The sequence below is a fragment of the Callospermophilus lateralis genome, chromosome 6 (genome assembly GCF_048772815.1).
Source record: "Callospermophilus lateralis isolate mCalLat2 chromosome 6, mCalLat2.hap1, whole genome shotgun sequence".
NCBI classification, from domain to species: domain Eukaryota; kingdom Metazoa; phylum Chordata; class Mammalia; order Rodentia; family Sciuridae; genus Callospermophilus; species Callospermophilus lateralis.
In genome coordinates, this window is record NC_135310.1 from 132640186 (window position 1) to 132662460 (window position 22275).

At 40.7% G+C, this 22275-nt stretch overlaps 1 protein-coding gene across 1 annotated transcript in view; it reads right to left on the reverse strand.

The window, feature by feature from the left end:
• Window positions 1-379: 379 nt before the first annotated feature.
• Window positions 380-22275, reverse strand: part of Zscan9 (zinc finger and SCAN domain containing 9) — a 48179-nt gene continuing 26283 nt past the window's right edge. The window contains 4 exon segments of the mRNA XM_076859597.1: window positions 380-996; window positions 4997-5141; window positions 5318-5454; window positions 5457-5744. Coding sequence (XP_076715712.1) covers window positions 380-996; window positions 4997-5141; window positions 5318-5454; window positions 5457-5744 — 1187 coding nt within the window.

The following is a 22275-nucleotide window of genomic DNA, read 5'->3' on the forward strand; positions in this document are numbered from 1 at the left end:
ATGTAGGCATGGGTCTCAGGGAACACCAAAGACCCATCTATTATAAAGCATGAGCAGAGTTCTGTTATTTTTAGGAATTAAACACAAATACCAGATCTTTTATGTGTGCTGATGTAAGCAATGCCATTTATTATATTAGCAGCCATCTAAAAGATAATTTTAAAAAGGGACAAAGTAGTAAGAACAGGAAAAGGGCAAATGAACAAAATGGAAAGCAGCAGCTTCAAAAACTCAAACATTCCTCTTGGGAAGTGACTGGGTCATTGGTTAGTATTTGTTCCAAACATATTTAGTGGAGACAGGAAGGAAAAAGGCATTTTCTCATCTTATCTTCCTCACAAAACTTGGCCAGTGCTCCAGAAAACATACTAAAGCAGGGCTAGACAGGATCAGCCCCTACATGGATCTTCTGATGGCGGGTAAGATTGCAGTGGCAGTTAAAGCTTTTTCCACCTTTTAAGCACTGGTGAGGTCACTCCCCTGTGTGGCTTCTCTGATGCTCAATAAGAAATGAACGAGAACTGCAGCTCTTATTGCACTGGCTGCACTGATAGGGCTTTTTGCCCTTGTGGATTCTCTAATGCTGGATAAAACCCACACTCTGGTTGAAAGCCTCCCCACATTCTTTGCAGTGGTACTGCTTCTATATATTATGGATTCCTTGGTGATTAAAAAGGCCAGAACTTCTACTGAAGGTCTTCTCACACTCATTACATTCATAGGGTCTTTCACCAGTGTGAGTTCTTTGATGTCGAATGAGACCTGAACTCTGAGCAAAGTTCTTCCCACAAACATCACATTTGTTTTGCCCATCTCCTAAGGAGTTTTTCCACTGCCTCTCTATCCCACCATTAGGTTCACTAACTTCTTCATTTTGAGGATCCTGGTGTGATATCTCCCTGGTCTGACCATGAAACATTTTCCCATGTGGTTCTACTACCTTAGGACAGTATTTCCCTAGCACCAACTCTCTGTCTTCAATCTTGGTCATTTCATCTGTTAAAAAAAAAATCTAGGTAATAAATGTCACTTGATCCCAGCATCTATGATAGGATCACTATGTACACAGACATACATCAAACCAAATGGAAGATTTTAAAAGTTGAAGAGCTCGTGTGTTAATATCTTTTCATAGGTAATGAGGAAAGTTTGCCCTCATTATCAAAATGTGGCTCAGTCTGTCCCCATGTGGACTTAGCCTGGGGAAAATTTTTATGCTTCTTCATGGACGTGGGAAGATAAAGATCAGGGTGGCTTTTCTGGAGTTTATTCTTAGGAGTCTTTTTCTCTTTTGAGATAGGAAGCTTCAAAGAGACAGTTTCCAAGGAAAGTTACTTTATATATTGACTCATTCATTTATGGAACAAATATCAAGCTTTACCATTCCAGGTATTTCAAGTAGTACTTCATGACTTTCAAATCCACAGCCATCCAAGTTGTATCCCCATAAGGCCTCTCTGCTCTATCACCTCTCCTTTTCTGGAAAGAGCAAGGCTTTCTCTCACTTCCTTCAAGTGTTTGTTCAATGCTTACATTCTCAATGAGGCCTATCTTAATTCTTCTAATTAATACAGCAATCTGTTTGCTTAATCTGTTGCTCTTTTTTTTTTAATTTGAGATGGGGGTCTCGTTATGTTGCCTACCCTGATCTCAAAATCCTAAATTAAAGTAACCCTCCTGCTTAAGTAGTAGCTGGGTCTACAGGTACATACCATTGTGCCGAGTCCCACTGCACTCTTAACCTCCCTTATCTTGTTCTATTTTTTATTTATTCAACAACACTTATTACCTTCCAGAATACTAGATGGCCTTATTTTTATGTTGTTCATTGTCTCTCCATTATTACAATATAATCTCCATGAGAGCAAGATATATTTTATTGCCTTAGAATAATGCCTGGCACATAGTAGTTCCTCAAAAATGTTTATTGAATGAATAAATGAAGAAAAGGGAAAGGATTGAAACCAGTTCTACTATTTTATGATCTCAATTGACTGGCCCAACGTTGACACCTAAGGCAAAGGCTGCACCACTATCCATATTGGGCAGTGTCCAGACAACCAAATTATGACCTCTTTGCTTAGAGAAGCATAAGGAAAAAATGGTGAGAAACAGACCCAAATTGTCTAAATACTGGAAAGCAGCTGCTGTGTGATCTTGGACTTCCAACTTGCAAACCAGATGAAACCCAAAGAAAACAGCCTCTGACCTCCTCTTTTGACCAAAATATCTGATTCTTTCTTCCATATTTAACTATATTGTTCTTCACAGACCTGAGTAGGTACCTCTTAGGACTCCTCTGTTGTTAGGCCATGGTTCTTCTCCTCATTTTGGCTGGGGAATTGCAACAGGTTTGGAAAACAGAAATATGTCTGCATAGAACAGATGTGCCATAAGTAGGATTCGTACTTTCCTTTTGTTCAAACTGCACAATTACATCTGAAATGTTCAAGGAACTAGGGAGAATATAAAAACCAGAATACATTCCACATTTTAATAATTAGTATTTATACGGCCTTCATGGCTTATTAAACACTTTCATATGTATTATCAAATTGACTCAACACAACCCCCCTTGATGTTATTATCCTGCCTCTTTATTTTTATTCTTTTTTTTGGTACCAAGGATTGGATCCAGGGGCACTTAACCATGAAGCCATATCCCCAGCCATTTTTATTTTTTGTTTCCAGACAGGGTCTTGCTAAGTTGCTGAGGCTAGCTTTGAACTTGCAATCCTCCTGCCTCAGGCTGCTGAGCTGCTCTATTCCACCTCTTTAAAAAATTGGTGGTAAGGGGCTGGGGATATAGCTCAGTTGGTAGAGTGCTTACCTCGCATGTACAAGGCCCTGGGTTTAATTCTTAGCACCACCCCCCAAAAATTATATATATATATATATATATATATATTATATATATATATATAATATATATATATATATATATATATATATATATGAACTGGATCAGGGGAAGATAAGACAGATGTATAGCCAGACACATTATATATAGAAAAAAGTCTGGAAAATACACAGCAAATTGTCAAGACTAGTTACTCCTAAGTGCAAGGATTTAGAGAACTTTCATTTTTTCATTATATAAGCTTCTATATTGAATTTTTTTGTAATCAGCATGACTAAAAAGAAACTCAGTAAGCTGAATTAATATTCTATAGTGAGAACTCTAATTTATAGAAGCCCTTTGGATACTCTCCTACAGCCAGAGTCAATACTTAATAGTTCAACAAATGAATGCCTCAACAGATGTATGTGTAGGTGGATGAATTTACTGAGCTGTGCTTCCTAGAAAGATTGGGAGAGGGTTCTCAGTAAGATTCTAGAGGCAGTTCAGGAGGTAGAAGAAAGGAAATGATGGCTAGAAAATTAAAAAATAAATAAATAGAGAAAAGAAGAGGAAAGAAACAAAAGAACTGGCAGGAAAGATGCTCATAAAGAAGGAAAATGAAACCAGAAGGAATTATAATCTGACAAGATTATGGGAGCCAAGGGAAGGTCTGCAGTGTACATGGAATTTACTCAACAAGTCTATTTTAATTTAAGCCAAGAGATGTGTTCAATATAATAGAAATACACAGTAACTATATGATTGCTAGGGTAGATGAAATATTGGCTAAACATAGGCAACGAAAATAGCTTTGATATAGATGGGAATAATGTGACCGTGAAAAGAACAAGAATCTTGCTATAGATTGATTGTTAGAAGGCTAATAAAAAGTCAGCAAGAGATTTTTATGTTACGTGTAGACAACTAGAGGAAAGCTGAAGCCAGTTCCTACAGGGAGAGCTAGAATGGGAAGGCAGCCGACTCAGCCCCAAGCACCCAGTACTATGTTCACAAGGGTGGCCACTACCACCACTAAGATTATATACAAAGCTGTGGCTCAGCAGTAGCACACTTGCCTGGCATATATGAGGCACTGGGTTCTATTCTCAGCACCGTATACAACTAAATAAAATAAAGGTCTATCAACAACAAAAATTAAAAAAAAAAAAGAAATCACAAAGTCTGATTCCACTGGATCTTCTCATACAGTCTTTTACCTACTAAGCATACTTCTCATATCTTTCTATGGCCAAGTGCAAACTCAAAGTGCCAAAGGTGCTACTAGTGGGTGAATTCTTATAAGAACAACTGCCATGTCTGTACCATAATGCATGCTAAGGGATTTTCACAGACTGTTTTTATTTGATGCTTACGATAATATTCTGAAGTACACAATTGTTATGGACTAACTTGTGTTCTCTCACAATTCATATGTTTAGGTTCTAACCCTCAATGCGATTATTTGGAGATAAGGCCATTGAGGAGGTGACTAAGGTTAAATAAAGTTATAGGGTGGGAACTAATGTCCTCATGAGAAGAGACACCAGATCTCTCTCTCTTTCTCTGCATACATGTAGAGGAGAGGTTGTATAAGGATACAGGGTGCTTGTTGTGTACATGCCAGGAAGAGAGATGCCCAAAACCCAAAACTGATATATACTCATCTTAGACTTCCAGCCTTCAGAATTGCGAGAAAATAAATTTCTGTTGTTTAAGTCACCAGTCTGCGACATTCTGTTATGAAAGCCTGGATAGACTAAAAAATACTATTATTACTTCCATTTTGTAGATAAGAGCTAAGGCCAAGTGGTTAACTAATCTGCCCAGTATAAGCAACTTCCACAGGGCAAAGCCATGATCTAAACCTATATCTGTAAAACCTTGAAACCTATCCTTTACAGCTATGCCCCACAGCAAATTCTGAAAGTTTTCTAATAATCATGTGCCAGAATTCCAGAGAGCCTCAGGATGGTACTCAGGAGGAAGATACTTGCATAAGATGAGTCAAAGATGAGCACACTAGGCATTCAGAAGCACTGAGCATTACTGTCATCTGGTAAAGACTCATTAGATGTCCCATTTCCCCAGCTGTGATTTATTGGTTTACTTGACCAGGTGAGATATGTTCAACAATAGATAAACCCTGTCTCTCACCTGTCTCTCCAATAGCATGGGACTCCTGAGTGGGGTCACATGTGATCTGGGATTCTGTAGGCTGGGACTGAAGGCTCAGTAATGTCTGCTCTGCTACAGGCACTATTTCTTTAGAGAGGACTTTTACTTGGTGTTGAGTTACCATCTGGGGACAGAGAGACAAGATCTGATTTCTAAAGAAATGAACTGAAGAAATACTTCCTAGAAAAAAAAGAAGCAGAAAGGAAGATCTTATTTTATTACCAAAGTCAAGGAACAGTCGACACAGGGACTCTTGCTGTTCCACAAAGACACTTTTCCTTCACAAAATTCTCTTCCTACCTCATGTTGTGGTTCATCAAGCTCTCTCTTCAGGTCCTCCAACAAAATCACAGCTTCTTCCCCACTCTCTGGACAATGTTCCCTTACCCAGCCCTGAAGCTCCTTGAGTAGGATGGAGAGAAACTGCTCCAGAACCGTACATCCCAAATCTGCTCCTTTGTGCTCACATGTGACCTCAACTACTGGTAGCAAAGTTCTTGAAGTTGGGTTGGAGCCTCCCTTAGTCCAGGGGTCTCCTGGTAACAGAGCTGCCAAAAGTGTCTTCGGAAGATTTCCCTTGCCAGTGGGTTACTGCTTTTCAGTCTGGATTCCTGACTATGGAAGTGACTTTCTGACTCAACTTTCATTGTCAGAAGCTCTTCCTATATCTCAGGAGCTTGAACATTCAGGGATAAAAGACCTCCTTTGACTCTGTGTTCATCTTGACCTTGAATAGTTCTTAAAGTACCCTCCAGCTGGAGCTATGCTTCAAGACACACCCTGGGAGGCTCCCTCCTAAGCAGTAAAAATAATTGTTTATAGAGAAAATGGCAATAAATCATGATAGAAACTGATAATATAATCATCATAGAGCCTAAAGCTTTTTGCTGAAAAAGTAAAGTGAATGACCTGGTGAACAAAGAATAGAACTAGTAGAAAAATATAAAGTTATAATGGACAAAGAGCATTGACTTTCAAGGTACTCTGACCTAGGTCTGATTCTAGTTCTAACATTTACTAATTGTGTGATCCTGTGCCAATTTCTTAAGTTCTTTCAATTTCTGTGTATGAAAAAGAAATAGTAATACTATAGAGCTCATGGGGGCGGGGTTATAGTTCAGTGGTAGGGCATGTGCCAAGCACACATGAAGCCCTGATTTTTATTCTTAGCACTGGAGAAAAAAGAAAAAAAAATCCCTTTACCAAACAGAGTTCATGGAGGAAATATTCCATGAATTAGGGACCACACAGATCACTCACCAATGTCTGGATAAAAAGTTTAAACTCACTGTATAAAAAAGCAAAGCAGAAAACAAATGAATGGAAATATTGTTCTCAAAATGAGCAAACCAACATTTATTTAAACTTTCTCTTGAGCTTTCTTAAATTATTCTTTAAAACAACCATTTAAAGTTCGTATTATATTCACCAGGTTTACAGAAAGAAAAGCTTAGATAGGTTCCAAGTCCTGTCAGCTTTCTATGCTACCCTGCTGCTTCCTAAAAATAAAAGCCAACATGCACACAAATCTTCAGTTTGCTTTAGGACACAAATAGGACCCTATTTAATACAATTATCCTCTGAGGTTTTGTTATAATCATTTCACCAGATAAGAAATTTAGGGCAGGGAAAGTTCAGTAGGTTACCCAAGGCCAAATCTTTGGAGCACTGTCTTAGGAAGTATCCAAGCCCGTTTTCTGTAAACCCAGGCAGTGCCTGAGACCTAGGAGGTCTGTGTGTCTCCAAAATGTCAGGAAGTATCACGCAGCAGCTGGATTCCAGGCAGGAAGACTCTTTGACAAACATCTAGGGACTCTGAATCCGGGTGGGGAGGTGGGAAAGAACCTTAGGGAACATTGTAATATGCACCTTTAATACACTCCTCAGTGATTTGTATGCACCATAAAGTTTGAGAATCAATGAACTAAGGGAAAGGGAACGATCACCTTGTGCTCTTGAAAATCAGCTCATTCAATGCCTTTTAATCAGCTTTTAAGAACCAAAAGGTCAGAGGGTAGCCATACCGACTCTCCTGAAAAAGGCTGCAAAATCGTTTGTTTTTCCTAAGTTGTTCCTTAGTTTCCTCTTCCCGGAGGATAATTCCTGACTTTCCGGCGTTCCCTGAGTCCTAATGTTGTGGTCGTTATTCACCCTGGAAACCCTTCAGCCTCTCAGTCCCTTCAGCCCCCTCCCGCGCAAAGTCTATAAATCCAGCCTGGCGCAGCACAGACCTGGGTTCCCTGGGAGTACTCCAACCGCACAGTCCACACCACTTTCTCAGCCCCACCCTCCCCAGCCCCAGTCCCAGGGGCCAACTCACCAAGCCCGAAACAAGCGCTGAAGGTACTGGGCTACTCCTGCGGCTTGACCTGGATCTTGGAAGAAATAATGGCTCCGCGGGGAAGATGCTGACCGGCCAGTCCGGGCGACCCACGGAGCTGAGGCACTTCCAGGAGGATCTAGGATTCCGAGTCTAGGAGTCCTACCTCCTACGCCCACCTCACCTTGGAATCGATTTCTACTAGCTCTTTTTCCCCCCTTTTAATTTTTATTTGTTTTTTTAAGTTGTACATGACAGTAGAATGTATTTTGACATGTCATACAGACCCATTTTTGTGGTTGTACATGATGTGGAGTTTCACTGATGGTGTATCCATATATGAACAAGGAATTGATGTCCGTTTAATTCTACTGTCTTTCCCATTTCTTTTCCCTTTCCCCCACTCTCCTCTGACATCCAGTTCTCTTTAAGCACTGTATCACATAATCAGAATTTCATGCCTGTGTGCGTCACACTCAGGTTTTTATTTGATTTTTTAAAATTATTTTTTAGTTGTAGATGAACACAATACCTTTTATTTTATTTATCTTTTTGTGTGGTGCAGAAGATCAAACTCAGGGCCTCACATGCTCTAAGCAAGTGCTGTACCACTGAGCCACAACCCCAGCATAACCTGAAAGGATGAAACATAGACAATTGACTATTGAAATGCTGATTTAAAAAATTAATACATTTATTGTGGTTAAAAAAAAAAACAAATCTCAGAAATGCCAAAATTAATAAAGTAAAAGGGGAACCCTTCTCTGTTCTTCCTTAGTTGAACTCTCTGAGAATGTCACTTTTACTGTTAGTTTGGAATTTATATTTATTATTGTGATGTCTCTGGTGTGCGTGCTCTCATACACACACATACAGACACACACACCCACACACACAAAATGTCGTTAAGCTATTTTACATTTAGCTTTCTCTCCCTCTATTATTTTAAAGTTTTCACTTCAGGTATTCATGTACTGTATTTTCAGATATTTTTGTCTGTCTTGTATCTAATTTAGTGACTGCATAAGAGCCCATAAATCACATTCACAATGCCTTTATTGTGTTGGGAATTAAACCCAGGGGTCCTCTATAACTGAGCTACATCCAGCCTTTTTTATTTTTTGAGACAGAGACTGGCTAAATTTCCCAGGCTCTTCTCAAATTTGCTATCCTCCTGTCTCAAGGCTCCCTAATTGCTGGGATCAAAGGCGAGAGCTACCATGCAACTCAAGGCCTTTTTTTTTTTTTTTTTTAAGAGTAGGAATACTAGGATGGAACTCAGGGACCCTGGAACACTGAGCCACATCTCCAGCACTATTTTATATTTTTATTTAGAGACAGGTCTCACTGAGTAGTTTAGTGCTTCACTGTGCTGAGGTTGACTTTGAACTGGTAATCCTCCTGCCTTAGCCCCTGAAGTCGTTGGGATTACAGATGTTTTCTGGGACAAATTAAAAATATATTCTTTAATTAAAAAGAAAGAAAGAAAGAAAGAAAGAAAGAAAGAAAGAAAGAAAGGGAAAGGGAAGGCAGGAAGAGATAAAGTCTACATTAAGAATACAAAGGGGGAGCTGGGACTGTAGCTCAGTGGTAGAGCGCCTGCCTCGAATGTGTGAGGTACTGGGTTTGATCCTCAGTAATACATAAAAATAAGTAAATAAAATAAAGTTAGTCAGTCTATCTACGACAAAATATATATAAATTGGGTACCTTGGCTGTGATCCTAGCAACTTGGGAAACTGAAGAAGGAGGATAGTGAGTTGAAAGCCAGCCTCAGCAAAAGCAAGGTGCTAAACAACTCAGTGAGATCCTGTTTCTAAATAAAATAAAGTACAAAATAGGGCTGGGGATGTGGCTTAGCTGTTAAGTGACCCCAACTTCAATCCCTGGTACCAATAATAATAGTAATAATAATAATCTGTCCAAAACCAATTAAATAAGCATTACTGGTACAAAAGAGTATAACCATATATACTGTTAGTCACATATCAGTTTTGTTATGCCAAAACAAAATTGTGGCATTGCATAAACTTTGTTTTATTTTAATTGAAGCTCCTTATTTTATTATAACAGTAAGAAAGTATATTTGGTGTTATTGGAGTTTCCAAGATGTGTTTTAACTCTAAAACTGTAGCTCTATTAATTTCTTTATATCCCTCAACCTACTCTTCTGAAGGCATTAAATAAATCCAAGTTTCATATTTTACTTCAGTTCCTTCCAAATATCCAATAAGTGTGAATCCTGATGGGCTGGCTCATTCCTGTCATCCTAGCACTTGCTGAAGCAGAAGGATCCTTTGAGCGCAGTAGTTTTAGGCCTAGGCAACATAGTGAGAGTCAGTTTCTGTCTCTGTCTCCCTCTCTCTACACACACACACACACACACACACACACACACACAAATATACATACACATATACACACATAAATATACATACACATATATTCATACATATATAGGTACATATATGTATAATCATTAATAGCACCAACCTGAGGAAAATTTGCTCAAATACTCATTGCTTTCTTCAAAATGCTATATTTACTTTCGAAGCCCTCCCTACAAACTTTCCTAACCAATTAAGTAATGGGAGAAATGCTCAACTTCTCTTGAACTTTAATAATATAGCTTTAAATATATTATTCTCTTCCATTTTATTTATGAGACTACCCAAATGTTTCACTGGCAGCTGGTTTATATGTGCTCATTGAGTGAGCTAACTATAGGACTCAGGCCTAAACCTAGAGTCAAGTGGGCAGCACACTGAACTTATCTATAAATAGCTCTCAGATAGATTGCCTCCCACCTCTATGTTTGGAGTCATTCACATTTAGCAGTATTTTGTGTTAATTTTGTTAATTTTGAAGGGTTAATTTTCAACTTAGATTTGGAAATTCCTACTGAAAATACTGTACTCATGGACAGGAGACTACAAAACTAATTTTGTAATTACTGACTCTGCTGTGATTTAAACCATAAATTAGAGAGAGGAGAAGGAGGAGGAGGAGGAATGAAAAAAGGAAGGGAGGTGAAGGGAAAGCAAGGAATGAGATGAGCAAGCAAGAAATAAAAGATGGAGACCAGGCAGAGATACACACAAGTTTGTTTCTCAGAGCTGACAAATTAAGGCCATCTATCTATAGGAGAGAGGCAAAATAGGCTTGAGTTCTGGGACTTTTATGGGAGAGGTTCAGGAATCAGAGTTGAGAGGGTCCTAATGTGGACAGTTAAGGGTTGGGTTGGTATGAGGGAGTGGTGAGCCTTTCTCAGAAATGCCCTTGGGCCAGAAAGTGAAACTTTTTCCTTAAAATAGCAGCTGTCACTTAAGATGGCCACCCAGAGGCTAAGCATGGACCTTATATTCCCCTCTTTTTTGTTTTTATTGGGATCATTAGGGAACAGGGATGTAGGTCAATCTTCTATAACTGCTTCTTGCTGGGAAAGGGTGGCATTTGAATCCTTCATTAGGGGATGGGATGCCATTGGAATGATGATGAAGGTTGAGTGGTGTTGGAATGCTGTGCCCAGTGCCCCAATTTTTGGTGAGGAATTTTGGATCTGGTCTTGAACCAATCTAATGATGCAGGGGGCAAGAGTTAACAGAAGGCCTATGACAAGGAGAAGGGAAGTGCCCACTGGGGAAGGGGGTTACTTAGCTGTCATCCTTTAGTAGAGGAGAGCTGTTGTTTCCAATGTTCAAAGTCTTGTTGGAATTGTTTTATCTGGACCTTTACTATACCAGATTGATTGACATAAAAATAGCATTCCTCATGTAGGTACAGACAAAGTCTTCCTTTTTTGACTCTAAAAATATCAAGGCCCCTTCAATTCTGCAGAACAACAGCAGCTAAAGAATCAAGCTGAGACTGTATGGTTATTATGGTTTGAGCAAGTTGCTATAAGTCTCCTAGGAACTGGAATGGTAATTCCTGATAATGGCACCCCTGGGAGGTGACTGCAGAATAAGGCAGGAGGTCAAAAATGAAAAAGGGAAGGATGGTATTCATGGTTTTGCAGTGTCCTTGTGGTCCTCAGAGACCAAAGGAAGATTGGGGGTTTCGTTCTTGGATAAACACAGCTTGAGAGGGCCTGTGGGTGTCACAGTATAAAGGGGAAGAGAAAAGTCATTTTAAATGGGTGTTATGAACCCAATATGGGATGCCCTCAAGGTGGGCAACAGAGGTAGTGGTAAGAATGATCTTATAGGGTCCAGTCCATTTTGTGAAGAGTTGAGAGGAGAAAGGGGGCCTGTTGGGGCAGTTAAAAAGTACCAGGTTTGGGCTGGGGATGTGGCTCAAGCGGTAGCGTGCTTGCCTGGCATGCGTGCGGCCTGGGTTTGATCCTCAGCACTACATACAAAAAAAAAAAAAAACTAAAAACAAAAAAACACTTGTTTCTGCCGAAAACTGAAAAATAAATATTGAAATTCATTCTCTCTCTCTCTCTCTCTCTCTCTCTCTCTCCTTAAAAAAAAAAGTACCAAGTCACCAGTAGACAGAGAAGGAGAAAGAGAAGAGGCAGAACTAGGCTTTGCTAGAATATCATTACTGTACTGCTAAAGAATGTTCCTAATATATGCAAGAAAGGGCCAGAAAATATGAGGAGCAAGGGGGTAGTGGAGAATGAGTGGGTGTTGAGCTGAGCATGGAAACAGGCTTTCCATATAGAAGCTCAAAAGGGGAGATGTTGAGTGGCTTCTTTGGGAAGGCTCATAACCTAAGAAGAACCAAGGGAAGGAGTTTAATCCATTCTAAATGTAATTCAAGGGATAGTTTAGTGAGAATGTTCTTCAAGGTCTGGTTGGTACATTCCACCTTGCCAGAGGACTGGGGATGGTAGGAGATATGAAAAAGAGAGGAGATGTTTAGTGCCTTAGCTATAGACTGTGAAACATGGGAAGTAAATTCAGGACAATTATCAGCCTGGGGCAAGGAAGGGAGGCCAAATGGGGAAGAATGTGTTCAATGAGGATGTTGGCTACCATAGGGACATATTTATTGGTGGGAGGAAAAGCCTTGACCCATACTGAGAAGGTGTCTAAAAGTACCAAGAGAAATTTGTACTGCTTGACTGGGGGCATATTGATGAAATCCAGCTGCCAATCAGAGTAAGGGTGATGTCCTCTTGCCTGGTGTGAAGGAAAGGCAGTTGGGTGGAGATTGGAGGGGGGATTATTATTATTATTATTATTATTATTATTATTATTATTATTTTGGCAGATTTCACCGGAGGCAGAGAGAGTAGAGAGAAATTGTAGGTCCTGTGGAGCGAATTTAAGGTGGGAAGTGAGAAATTGTTTTAAAGATGTGATGTTAGGGTGAAAGAGCTTGTGAAGAAAGGTAAGCATCTGTTGAGTGTCAGGTGGGAAAAGAGTTCATCAGGGGACTAGCAAGGCAGAGGATAGCAGTTGGGGTAGGCTGTTGGAGGGCAGTGTCCCTTGCCTTAGAGTCTACCTTTTTGTTGCTGAGTGTCACAAAGGAGGTGTCTGTCTGATGGGATTTATAATGTGAGATTCCAATGGCAGTGGGAAGCTTTGAGGCCTGAAGGAGATCAGAGATAAAGAGGGCATTAATAATTGAAGTTCTCTTGGTGGTAAGGAATTCACACTCCTTCCAAATAGCAGAGTGGGAGAGAAATATATGGAAAGTGTATTTAGAGTCAGTGTAGACATTAAGGGAGGCTCCCTTTGCCAAAGTGAATGCTCTTATGAAAGCAACAAGTTCAGCCTGCTGATTGGATATATTATTGGGAAGGGGAGCTGCTTCCACAACCGATATTAGAAAGACTATAGCATACCCTGCCTGATGAACTCCCCACTGAAGGAAGGAGGAGCCATCTGTGAACCATGTGTATGTTTCCTGGAGCAAGAGGCCTTCCTGTATTGGGAAGGATATGGAAGAAGTTCCTCCACAGTTTCAATGCATGAATGGGTAAGATGAGAAGAGATGGAAGAGTCCTGAGGAGTGGGGAGGAGAGTAGCAAGGTTTAGAGCTGAGCATGTGTGGAAAGTAAGACTGGGATCTTCCACCAGGGAAACTTGTAGAGACAAAAGGTGACAGTGGGGTAAGGAATGTAAGCCCTTGTAGGTGAAGTGTTCCTTTAGGTGACAGGGAGCCAGGATGGTGAGTGGGACCCCAAAGGTGAGTTTCATTGACTCATTAATGAGTAGAGAGGCTGCAGCCATGTTTGTAGGCAAGGGGCCCATCCCTTAGCAGTAGGGCCAAGACCCTTTGATAGATAAGCCACAGGGGCAAATGTTGACTCCAGCATGTGTCTGAAGACCCCTAGAGCAAATCCTTGCTTTTCAACCATGTAAAGGTGAAATGGGCATGTGAGATCAGGGAGATGGGGAGCAGGCGCCTGGAGGAGGGCCCAGTAGAGGGCCTGCTGGAGCCTGGTGAAGGGATTTGTAACAGAGTGTAATAGGGATTCAGAGAGTAGGCTGCTGCAGTCCGGCTGCAGCAAAATAACTGGGGGGTGATGAATAACTTGTGTACGTTGATGCAGCAGGAATGGAAGCCATTTATTGTAGGATCTGAGCGATATTTATAATTTTACACAGCCTATCTAATTAGCATAAAATAGATACAGCAGTCAACCAATAAGGAATCTCCACACTTAATGGCTCGCTTTTGTTACTTCACAAACCACTCCCTCTGGCATTTTGCCAGACACCATGCAGACTTGTTTACAGACTTTAACATTTCTCTGGCAAAATACCAGGTGCCAATCTGACTTATTTACAGACCTTAACAGTAGGCCCCCGGCTGCATCATATAGAGGCTTAGCCAATATAGAGTAGTTAGGAATCCAAGCTCTGAGGAATCCTGCCATACCAAGAAAGGAGAGAATTTCTTCCTTAGTAGAGGGCATTGGTATATTAGCAATAAGGCCCTTTCTATCAACTGTAATGGCTTTGTGTGTAGGGGTCAGGAGGAGGCCTAGGTATGTTACTATTGTCAAAGAAAGCTGTACTTTGGGTGGAGAAGCCATATAGCCATGGGCAGAAAGGAAGTTAAGAAGTTTACAGGTGACCTGATGACTGACCTCAAAGGAGGGACTGCAAAGAAGGAGGTCATCAACATACTGTAGGACCATAGACTGAATGATATGTATGAATGCTAGGTCCTTAACCAAGGCCTGTCTGAAGATATGAGGGCTGACTCAGAACACTTAGAGGAGAACTGTCCATGTCAGCTGAGTGGACTTATAAGACTCAGGGTCTGTCCATATAAAGATGAAAATGTCTTGAGGGTCAGAATGGAGGGGAATACAGAAGAAGGCATATTTCAGGTCTAGTACTGAGAAGTAAGAGGTCCTGGAAGGAATGGTGGAGAAAAAGATGTGAGGATTACTGTGGGATGACTGCAGAGTTGATGGAATGGTGGTTTTGGACCAAGAGGTAGAAACCATTAGGCTTTTTAACTGCTAAGATGGGGGTGTTATAAGGGGAATGAGTAGGTTTAGGAAATCCCTTTCAAAAAGAGGCTGTAAGCCTAGGAGTTTTTGTTGGGAGAGCGGGTACTGTGATTGGGCCAAAAAATGGAGGGGGTCTTTGAGACAAATATGAATGGGCTTGTGGTGCAGGGTGATAGAAGAACTTGAAGCATTCCAGACAGTAGGGTCCACCTCAGAAAGAAGTAATGGGAAGGCACTGGCAGATAGAATAGAGTATGGTCCTAAGGTAAGGGTGAAGATCAGGGTATCTGGAGAATCTGTATGGAAGTCTATATGAGGGGAGAAGGAAAGCATAGCCCCCAACTTTGTGAGGATGTCCCTTCCCATAAGGAGAGCATGCCACTGTGGAATGACTAAAAAGGAGTGAGTAAAAATTAGAGAGCCAAAAGCACAAACAAGAATAAGTGTCTGTAAAGGTTGGTAAGGTTAACCCTCTACCATGACAATAGAAGTCATTGAATGAGTAGTAGGCCCCCTGAACTCCTTGAGGACTGAATATGTAGCTCTGGTATCTAGGAGGAAGGAGACAGGCCTACCTGAAATATACAGAGTTACCCTGGGTCCCCACAGAGTGATGGCAGTGGACAGATGATGGGGGACCTGGGACTCATCAGTCCTCTGCAGCCAGTCCTAAAAGTTGGAAAGGGGAATCAGAAGGGCCAGATGGCTGGGGGCTGTGATAGGCTCAGGGACAGTTAATGGCCCAGTGTCCCTTCTGATGGAATTTAGGACAAAGGCCTGGAGGCTTGTGAGGCTTAGGACATGTATAAGCCCAGTGACCTGTCTAACCACATTAAAACAGGGTCCCAGGGGCTGGGGATGTGGCTCAAGAGATAGCGTGCTCACCTGGCATGCGTGCGGCCCGGGTTCGATTCTCAGCACAACATACATACAAAGATGTTGTGTCTGCCGAAAACTGTTAAAAAATTCTCCGTCTCTCTCTCTCTTTTTCTCTCTCTCTAAAAAAAAAAAAAAAAAAAAAAAAAAAAACAAACCAGGGTCCTGGCAGTCCTGAGGGACAGATGGTCAGTGGAACAAGGGATATGCTAAGGTTGGACCGATGGCTTGAGTAAGCATCTGATATTTCCGCTTCCGGGCCTTCTCCTCTCTCTCGTTATATACCTTAAAGGCCACTTTCAGAACCTCAGTTTGGAGATCTAGGGGCTCCCTCTTGAGGCATGTTAGTTTGGCCTTAATATTGGGGGAAATCTGGGAGAAAAAATAGGTCATTAGTAATTGTCTCCCGTCTGAAGTTTCAGGGTCCAGATTAGTATATTGTAATAAAGCCTTGGTCAGGCAATCTAAAAATGTTGAAGGATTTTCATTTTTATCTTGGAAGATTTCCTGAAGCCTTTCATATTTGATAGCCTTATGGGCTGCCTTTCTAGGTCCTGCCATGAGGCAAGTAATGAATTGGTTTAGTTACTAGTGACTCCCCTACGTGAATTAAAATGCCAATTGGGGTCTTGTTCAGGGACTGCTTCGGTGCCAATCGGATGGGCAGGGGAGGTTTGATGTACCTCATCAGCATAATTTCTAGCTTGCTCTCAAACTCTCCTGCACTCCTCAGGAAGGAGGGTGTTAGACAAGATCATATGGACATCATGGAAGGCCAAATTATATGATCAAGTCAGATATTGAAACTTTTTGATATATGTGGTGGGACTTGAAGTATAGGACCCAAGCTACTTTACTATTTGTGAAAGATCTGACAAAGAGAAAGGCACATGAACCCAGATTATACCATCTACCCACGCCACCTCATGTACAGGACACAGAGATGTGGGTTGGGAAGCGGCAGCTCATGAGCATGTGGTGGGAGGAGAAAAGGGCAGAGGGGCCATGGGGACAGTTGCTGTGGAGGCTTCATTAGAAAGAGAATTGTGGTATGGTGGGGGCTCATCTGCTGGTTTGAAGGAGAAGGAGTCATGAGTAGGATCTTCTGTCCCTTTGGAAGCAGGTATAGGCAAGGTGAGAGCTAAGAGGACTTGTGAGGGAGAGTAAAAGTTGCAGAGAGAGGTCTTAGAATATAGAAAGGAGAAGGCCTGAACTTATAATATCTCTTTCCATTTTCCCAAATGTTCACAATAGTTGAAAAGATCCCTGATAATATTGGGATCTAGAGTACCATTAAGCAGCCATTTAGAGTCATTATCCAAAGGATATTGAGGCCAGATCTGATTGCATAAGCAGATAAGTTTTGAAAGGTTTACATCCAGGGTGTAAGAGAGAGACCCTAGATTAGCCAGGAGGCAGCCTAGGGGACTATGGGAAGGAATGAATGAGGAGCCACCCATGGGTGAGATGTAGGAAATGAGTTTAGAGGTGGGGTGTCTGCCAGTCTCTAGTATCACCTAGTTGAGAAGACAGTTACGCTCAGGGGATTGTCACCACCACTGGGTAAGTGTCAGGACAGGAGTCTGTTGAGGCACTTGGGTGCCTGGCCAGGACTATGTGGTAGGGGCAGAAGCCTGTAGAAGGGGCAGAAGCCTGTAGAGATTAACCCAAGGCTGAGAGGTAATCTCACCAGAAACAACTCCCAATAATCCTCTGTGTTTTTTTCTCAATACCCAGGACCCAAATAAAAGACCACCTATAGACTCAGTTGGCAGTAGGGATCAGCAGTAGCTGTGAAAGCTGTGGCTGGTGTACCCCTGACCAAATGGTAACCCTGGGAGTGCCAGATGATCCATGGTCATTTCCTGGGACCCATAGGTCATTTAGGTTGACTGGAGACAGGGTCTTACCTAAAATGTCCGGTGATGAGTGCAGAGAGGGCATTCAGCAAAATGGAGGACCTGGTCCCATGATGGAATACTTATCAGGGTCTGGGGATGCTCAGTGACCCTCAAAGAGGGGAGCAGGCACACCAGGAACTCAGCCTATCCTGGGTTTTGGCACCAAAATGAAGGGAAAGTGAGAAACAAGAGATAGGTAAGTGAGAAATGAGACAGAAACCAGGCAGAGATATACACAAGAGTTTATTTCTCAAAGCTGACAAATAAAGGAGAGAGAGGCAAAACAGGCTTGAGTTCTGGGACTTTTATCGGGGAGGCTCAGGAATAAGAGCTGGGTAGGTCCTAATGTGGTCAGTTAAGGGTTGGGTTGGTTTGAGGGAGTGGTGAGCCTTTCTCAAAAATGCCCTTGGGTAGGCTGGTTCAATATACGGAAATCAATAAATGTTATTCACCACATCAATAGACTTAAAGATAAGAACCATATGATCATCTCGATTGACGCAGAAAAAGCATTCAACAAAGTACATCATTCCTTTGTGTTCAAAACACTAGAAAAACTAGGGATAACGGGAACATACCTCAATATTGTAAAAGCTATCTATGCTAAGGTTCAGGCTAGCATCATTCTGAATGGAGAAAAACTGAAGGCATTCCCTCTAAAATCTGGAACAAGACAGGGATGCTCTCTCTCACCACTTCTATTCAATATAGTTCTCAAAATACTGGCCAGAGCAATTAGACAGATGAAAGAAATTAAAGGCATAAAGATAGGAAAAGAAGAACTTAAATTATCACTCTTGTGGATGACATATTCCTATACTTAGAAGACCCAAAAGGTTCTACAAAGAAACTACTAGAGCTAATAAATGAATTCAGCAAAGTGGCAGGATATAAAATCAACATGCATAAATCAAAGGCATTCTGTACATCAGTGACAAATCTTCTGAAATGGAAATGAGGACAACCACTCCATTCACAATATTCTCAAAAAAAACAAAACAAAACAAAACAAAACAAAACAAAAAAAGCTTGGGAATCAACCTAACAAAAGAGGTGAAAGACTTATACAATGAAAACTACAGAACCCTAAAGAGAGAAATAGAAGAAGATCTTAGAAGATGGAAAAATATACCTTGTTCATGGATAGGCAGAACTAACATCATCAAAATGGTGATATTACCAAAAGTTTTCTATAGGTTTAATGCAATGCCAATCAAAATCCCAATGGCATTTCTTGCAGAAATAGAGAAAGCAATCATGAATTCATATGGAAAAATAAAAGACCCATAATAGCAAAAGCAATTCTAAGCAGGAAGAGTGAATTAGGCGGTATAGCGATACCAGACTTCAAACTATACTACAGAGCAATAGTAACAAAACAGCATGGTACTGGTACCAAAACAGGCAGGTGGACCAATGGTACAGAATAGAGGACACAGAGACCAATCCACAAAATTACAACTATCTTATATTTGACAAAGGTGCTAAAAGCATGCAATGGAGAAAGGATAGCATCTTCAACAAATGGCGCTGGGAAAACTGGAAATCCATATGCAACAAAATGAATCTGAATCCCTTTCTCTCGCCATGCACAAAAGATAACTCAAAATGGATCAAGGAGCTTGATATCAAAACAGAGACTCTGCATCTGATAGAAGAAAAAGTTGGCTCTAATTGGGGTCGGGCTCCAAATTCCTTAATAGGACACTAATAGCCCAAGAGTTAGAAACAAGAATCAACAAATGGGACTTACTCAAACTAAAAAGTTTTTTTCTCAGCAAGAGAAACAATAAAAGAAGTAAATAGGGAGCCTACATCCTGGGAACAAATTTTTACTCCCCACACTTCAGATAGAGCCCTAATATCCAGAGTATACAAAGAACTCAAAAAATTAAACAATAAGAAACAAATAACCCAATCAACAAATGGGTCAAGGACCTGAACAGACACTTCTCAGAGGAGGACATAACAATCAACCAACAAGTACATGAAAAAATGCTCACTATCTCTAGCAGTCAGAGAAACGCAAATCAAAACCACCCTAAGATACCATCTCACTCCAGTAAGAATGGCAGCCATTATGAAGTCAAACAACAACAAGTTCTGGTGAGGATGTGAACAAAAGGGTACACTTGTACATTGCTGGTGGGACTGCAAATTGGTGTGGCCAATTTGAAAAGCAGTATGGAGATTCCTCAGAAAGCTGGGAATGGAACCACCATTTGACCCAGCTATTCCCCTTCTCAGACTATTCCCCAAAGACCTTAAAAGAGCGTATTATAGGGATACAGCTACATCAATGTTCATAGCAGCACAATTCACAATAGCTAGACTGTGGAACCAACCTAGATGCCCTTCAATAGATGAATGGATAAAAAAAATGTGGCATTTATACACAATGGAGTATAACTCAGCACTAAAAAAATGACAAAATCATGGCAATTGCAGGGAAATGGTGGGCATTAGAGCAGATTATGCTAAGTGAAGCTAGCCAGTCCTTAAAAATCAAATGCCAAATGTCTTCTTTGATATAAGGAGGGCAACTAAGAACAGAGCAGGGAGGAAGAGCATGAGAAGAAGCTTACCATTAAACAGGGACAAGAGGTGGGAGGGTAAGGGAAAGAGAAGGGAAATTGCATGGAAATGGAAGGAGACCTTCATTGTTATTCAAAATTACATATAAGAGAAAGTGAGGGGAAAATGAAAAAAATCAAGAGAGAGAAATGAATTACAGTAAATGGGGTAGAGAGAGAAGATGGGAGCGGAGTGGGGCTAGCAGAGGATAGGAAGGGCAACAGAATACAACATACACTAGTATGGCAGTATGTAAAAACGTGGATGTGTAACAGATGTGATTCTGCAATCTGTATACGGGTAAAAATGAGAGTTCATAATCCACTTGAATCAAATGTGTGAAATATGTCAAGAGCTTTGTAATGTTTTGAACAACTAATAATAAAAAAAAAGAAAAAAGAAATGCCCTTGGGTGGGAAAGCGAAACTTTTTCCTTAAAATGGTGGCTGTCACTTAAGATGGCCATCCAGATGCTAAGCAAGGACCTTATAGAAGGGAGGTCTCCAAAAGAGGAAAAAAAAAAAAAAAGAAGGGAAGGAATTGGAGGATTCTTGACAAAGAATCTATACATTCATGCCAAATGTCCAAATATTGGTATCACATAAAACTCTTTCACTAACCCACTGTGTATGAGGATTTCAGTATAAGTGGGTATAATAATTTGCTCTGTGGAACTTAACAGCTCTCTCTTATTCACTTTAAGTATCTTTTGAATACAGTGGGTATAGTTGCATGATTTTTTTTTTTTTTTGCATAGGCTGAAAAAAAAAAAAAACAACAAAAACCAAACTAAAACAACAAACTTTCTTTTACAAAGACTAATCTAGTCATTAACATGGCTGGAGGTCAACTCTGCAAGATCTGCAACTAATCCTAAAACCTAGATATAGGATACTATCAGTGGCAAGTTGATTACATTGTCTCTTTCCATGATGGTGAGAAAAAATTTTGTCTTCAAAGTGTTGCTAAAAGCTCGGTCCTTGCCCTGATGCCAATCCAAAAATGAGAAAATGGTTTTGAGAAAAAAGAAAAAGAAGGTTTATTGCTTTGCTAGCAAAGGAGAAACACAGGGGACTCCTGTCCTAAAGGCTATCAACAGAAACCTATCAGCCTATCAAACAGAAACTGGGGACTTTTAATGTAGCTCAAAGGCTACATTCCACCTGTTCTCTGTCTGGAATTGTAATTCACTTGTTAATTTGAGAGATAGTCATTTTTGAGATCTTCTGGTACTATTTCCAAAGTTTGGATTACTTCATTCCTATGGTGGGTGTGTACTCAGGGACAGATAACTCTGCCTAAAATGGGAAAGAAAGGTAATCCTGTTTCACTACAGACTAGGGAGGGGAAGAGATTAGGAGCAGGGAGAGAGGGGAGAAAGAAACATGTCCACTTTAAAAATCAGTTGCAGTGGCAGAGCAGCAAGTGTTGTATTCAAAGCATAGAGTGAACTGTTGCATTGACACTAGATGTATGTAGTGCTATTAGAAAATTATGTGTGAAAACATTCAATATGAACAAGAAGGTTGCTATTAACAAGGAAAGGCTGCATCAATGTATATATACCGTCATGAAGTGTTATACCAGATTCATGGGACCCCAATAGACCTCCAGGAACTGAATCTGATGCAATTGTACAAGAGTCTTAATTGAAAACTCGAGCCTGGATTTACAACCGTTTCTGACACAGTGGTCCCAGGAGTGAGTTCAGTCCGTTGTTCATTTGTTCAGATTTTATGGATTTTGGGAGATATATAAACATCAGACAGCAAATCATTCCATACTACGGGAAAATCAAACAACAACTCTTAGCATTGATTAGTACATTCATTGGTGGGAACATGTTGGGTAAGGGTGATTGGTTAGTTCAAGAGGTGGATACATTTGAACTGATTAGTTTAAGATGTTAGGAGTGTATGTGCTAAACTACATGGTTTCCTAACATGTTATTAATCATCAAGACTACTGGGGGGGTTGTCTGGCATTCCAGGTATCTTTCCTGTCTCACACTGATTGGTTGTTGCTAGGGTTATCACCGTCAGGCCTTATTCTTTGGTCTTTCCAGGAACTAGCTTTGCTGAGTCAGGGACACCTGGCGCTGTAGATCTCTCCTGTTATTTACAGACAAACAACACAGTACATAGCTTCATGCCTAGGAACGCTCTGT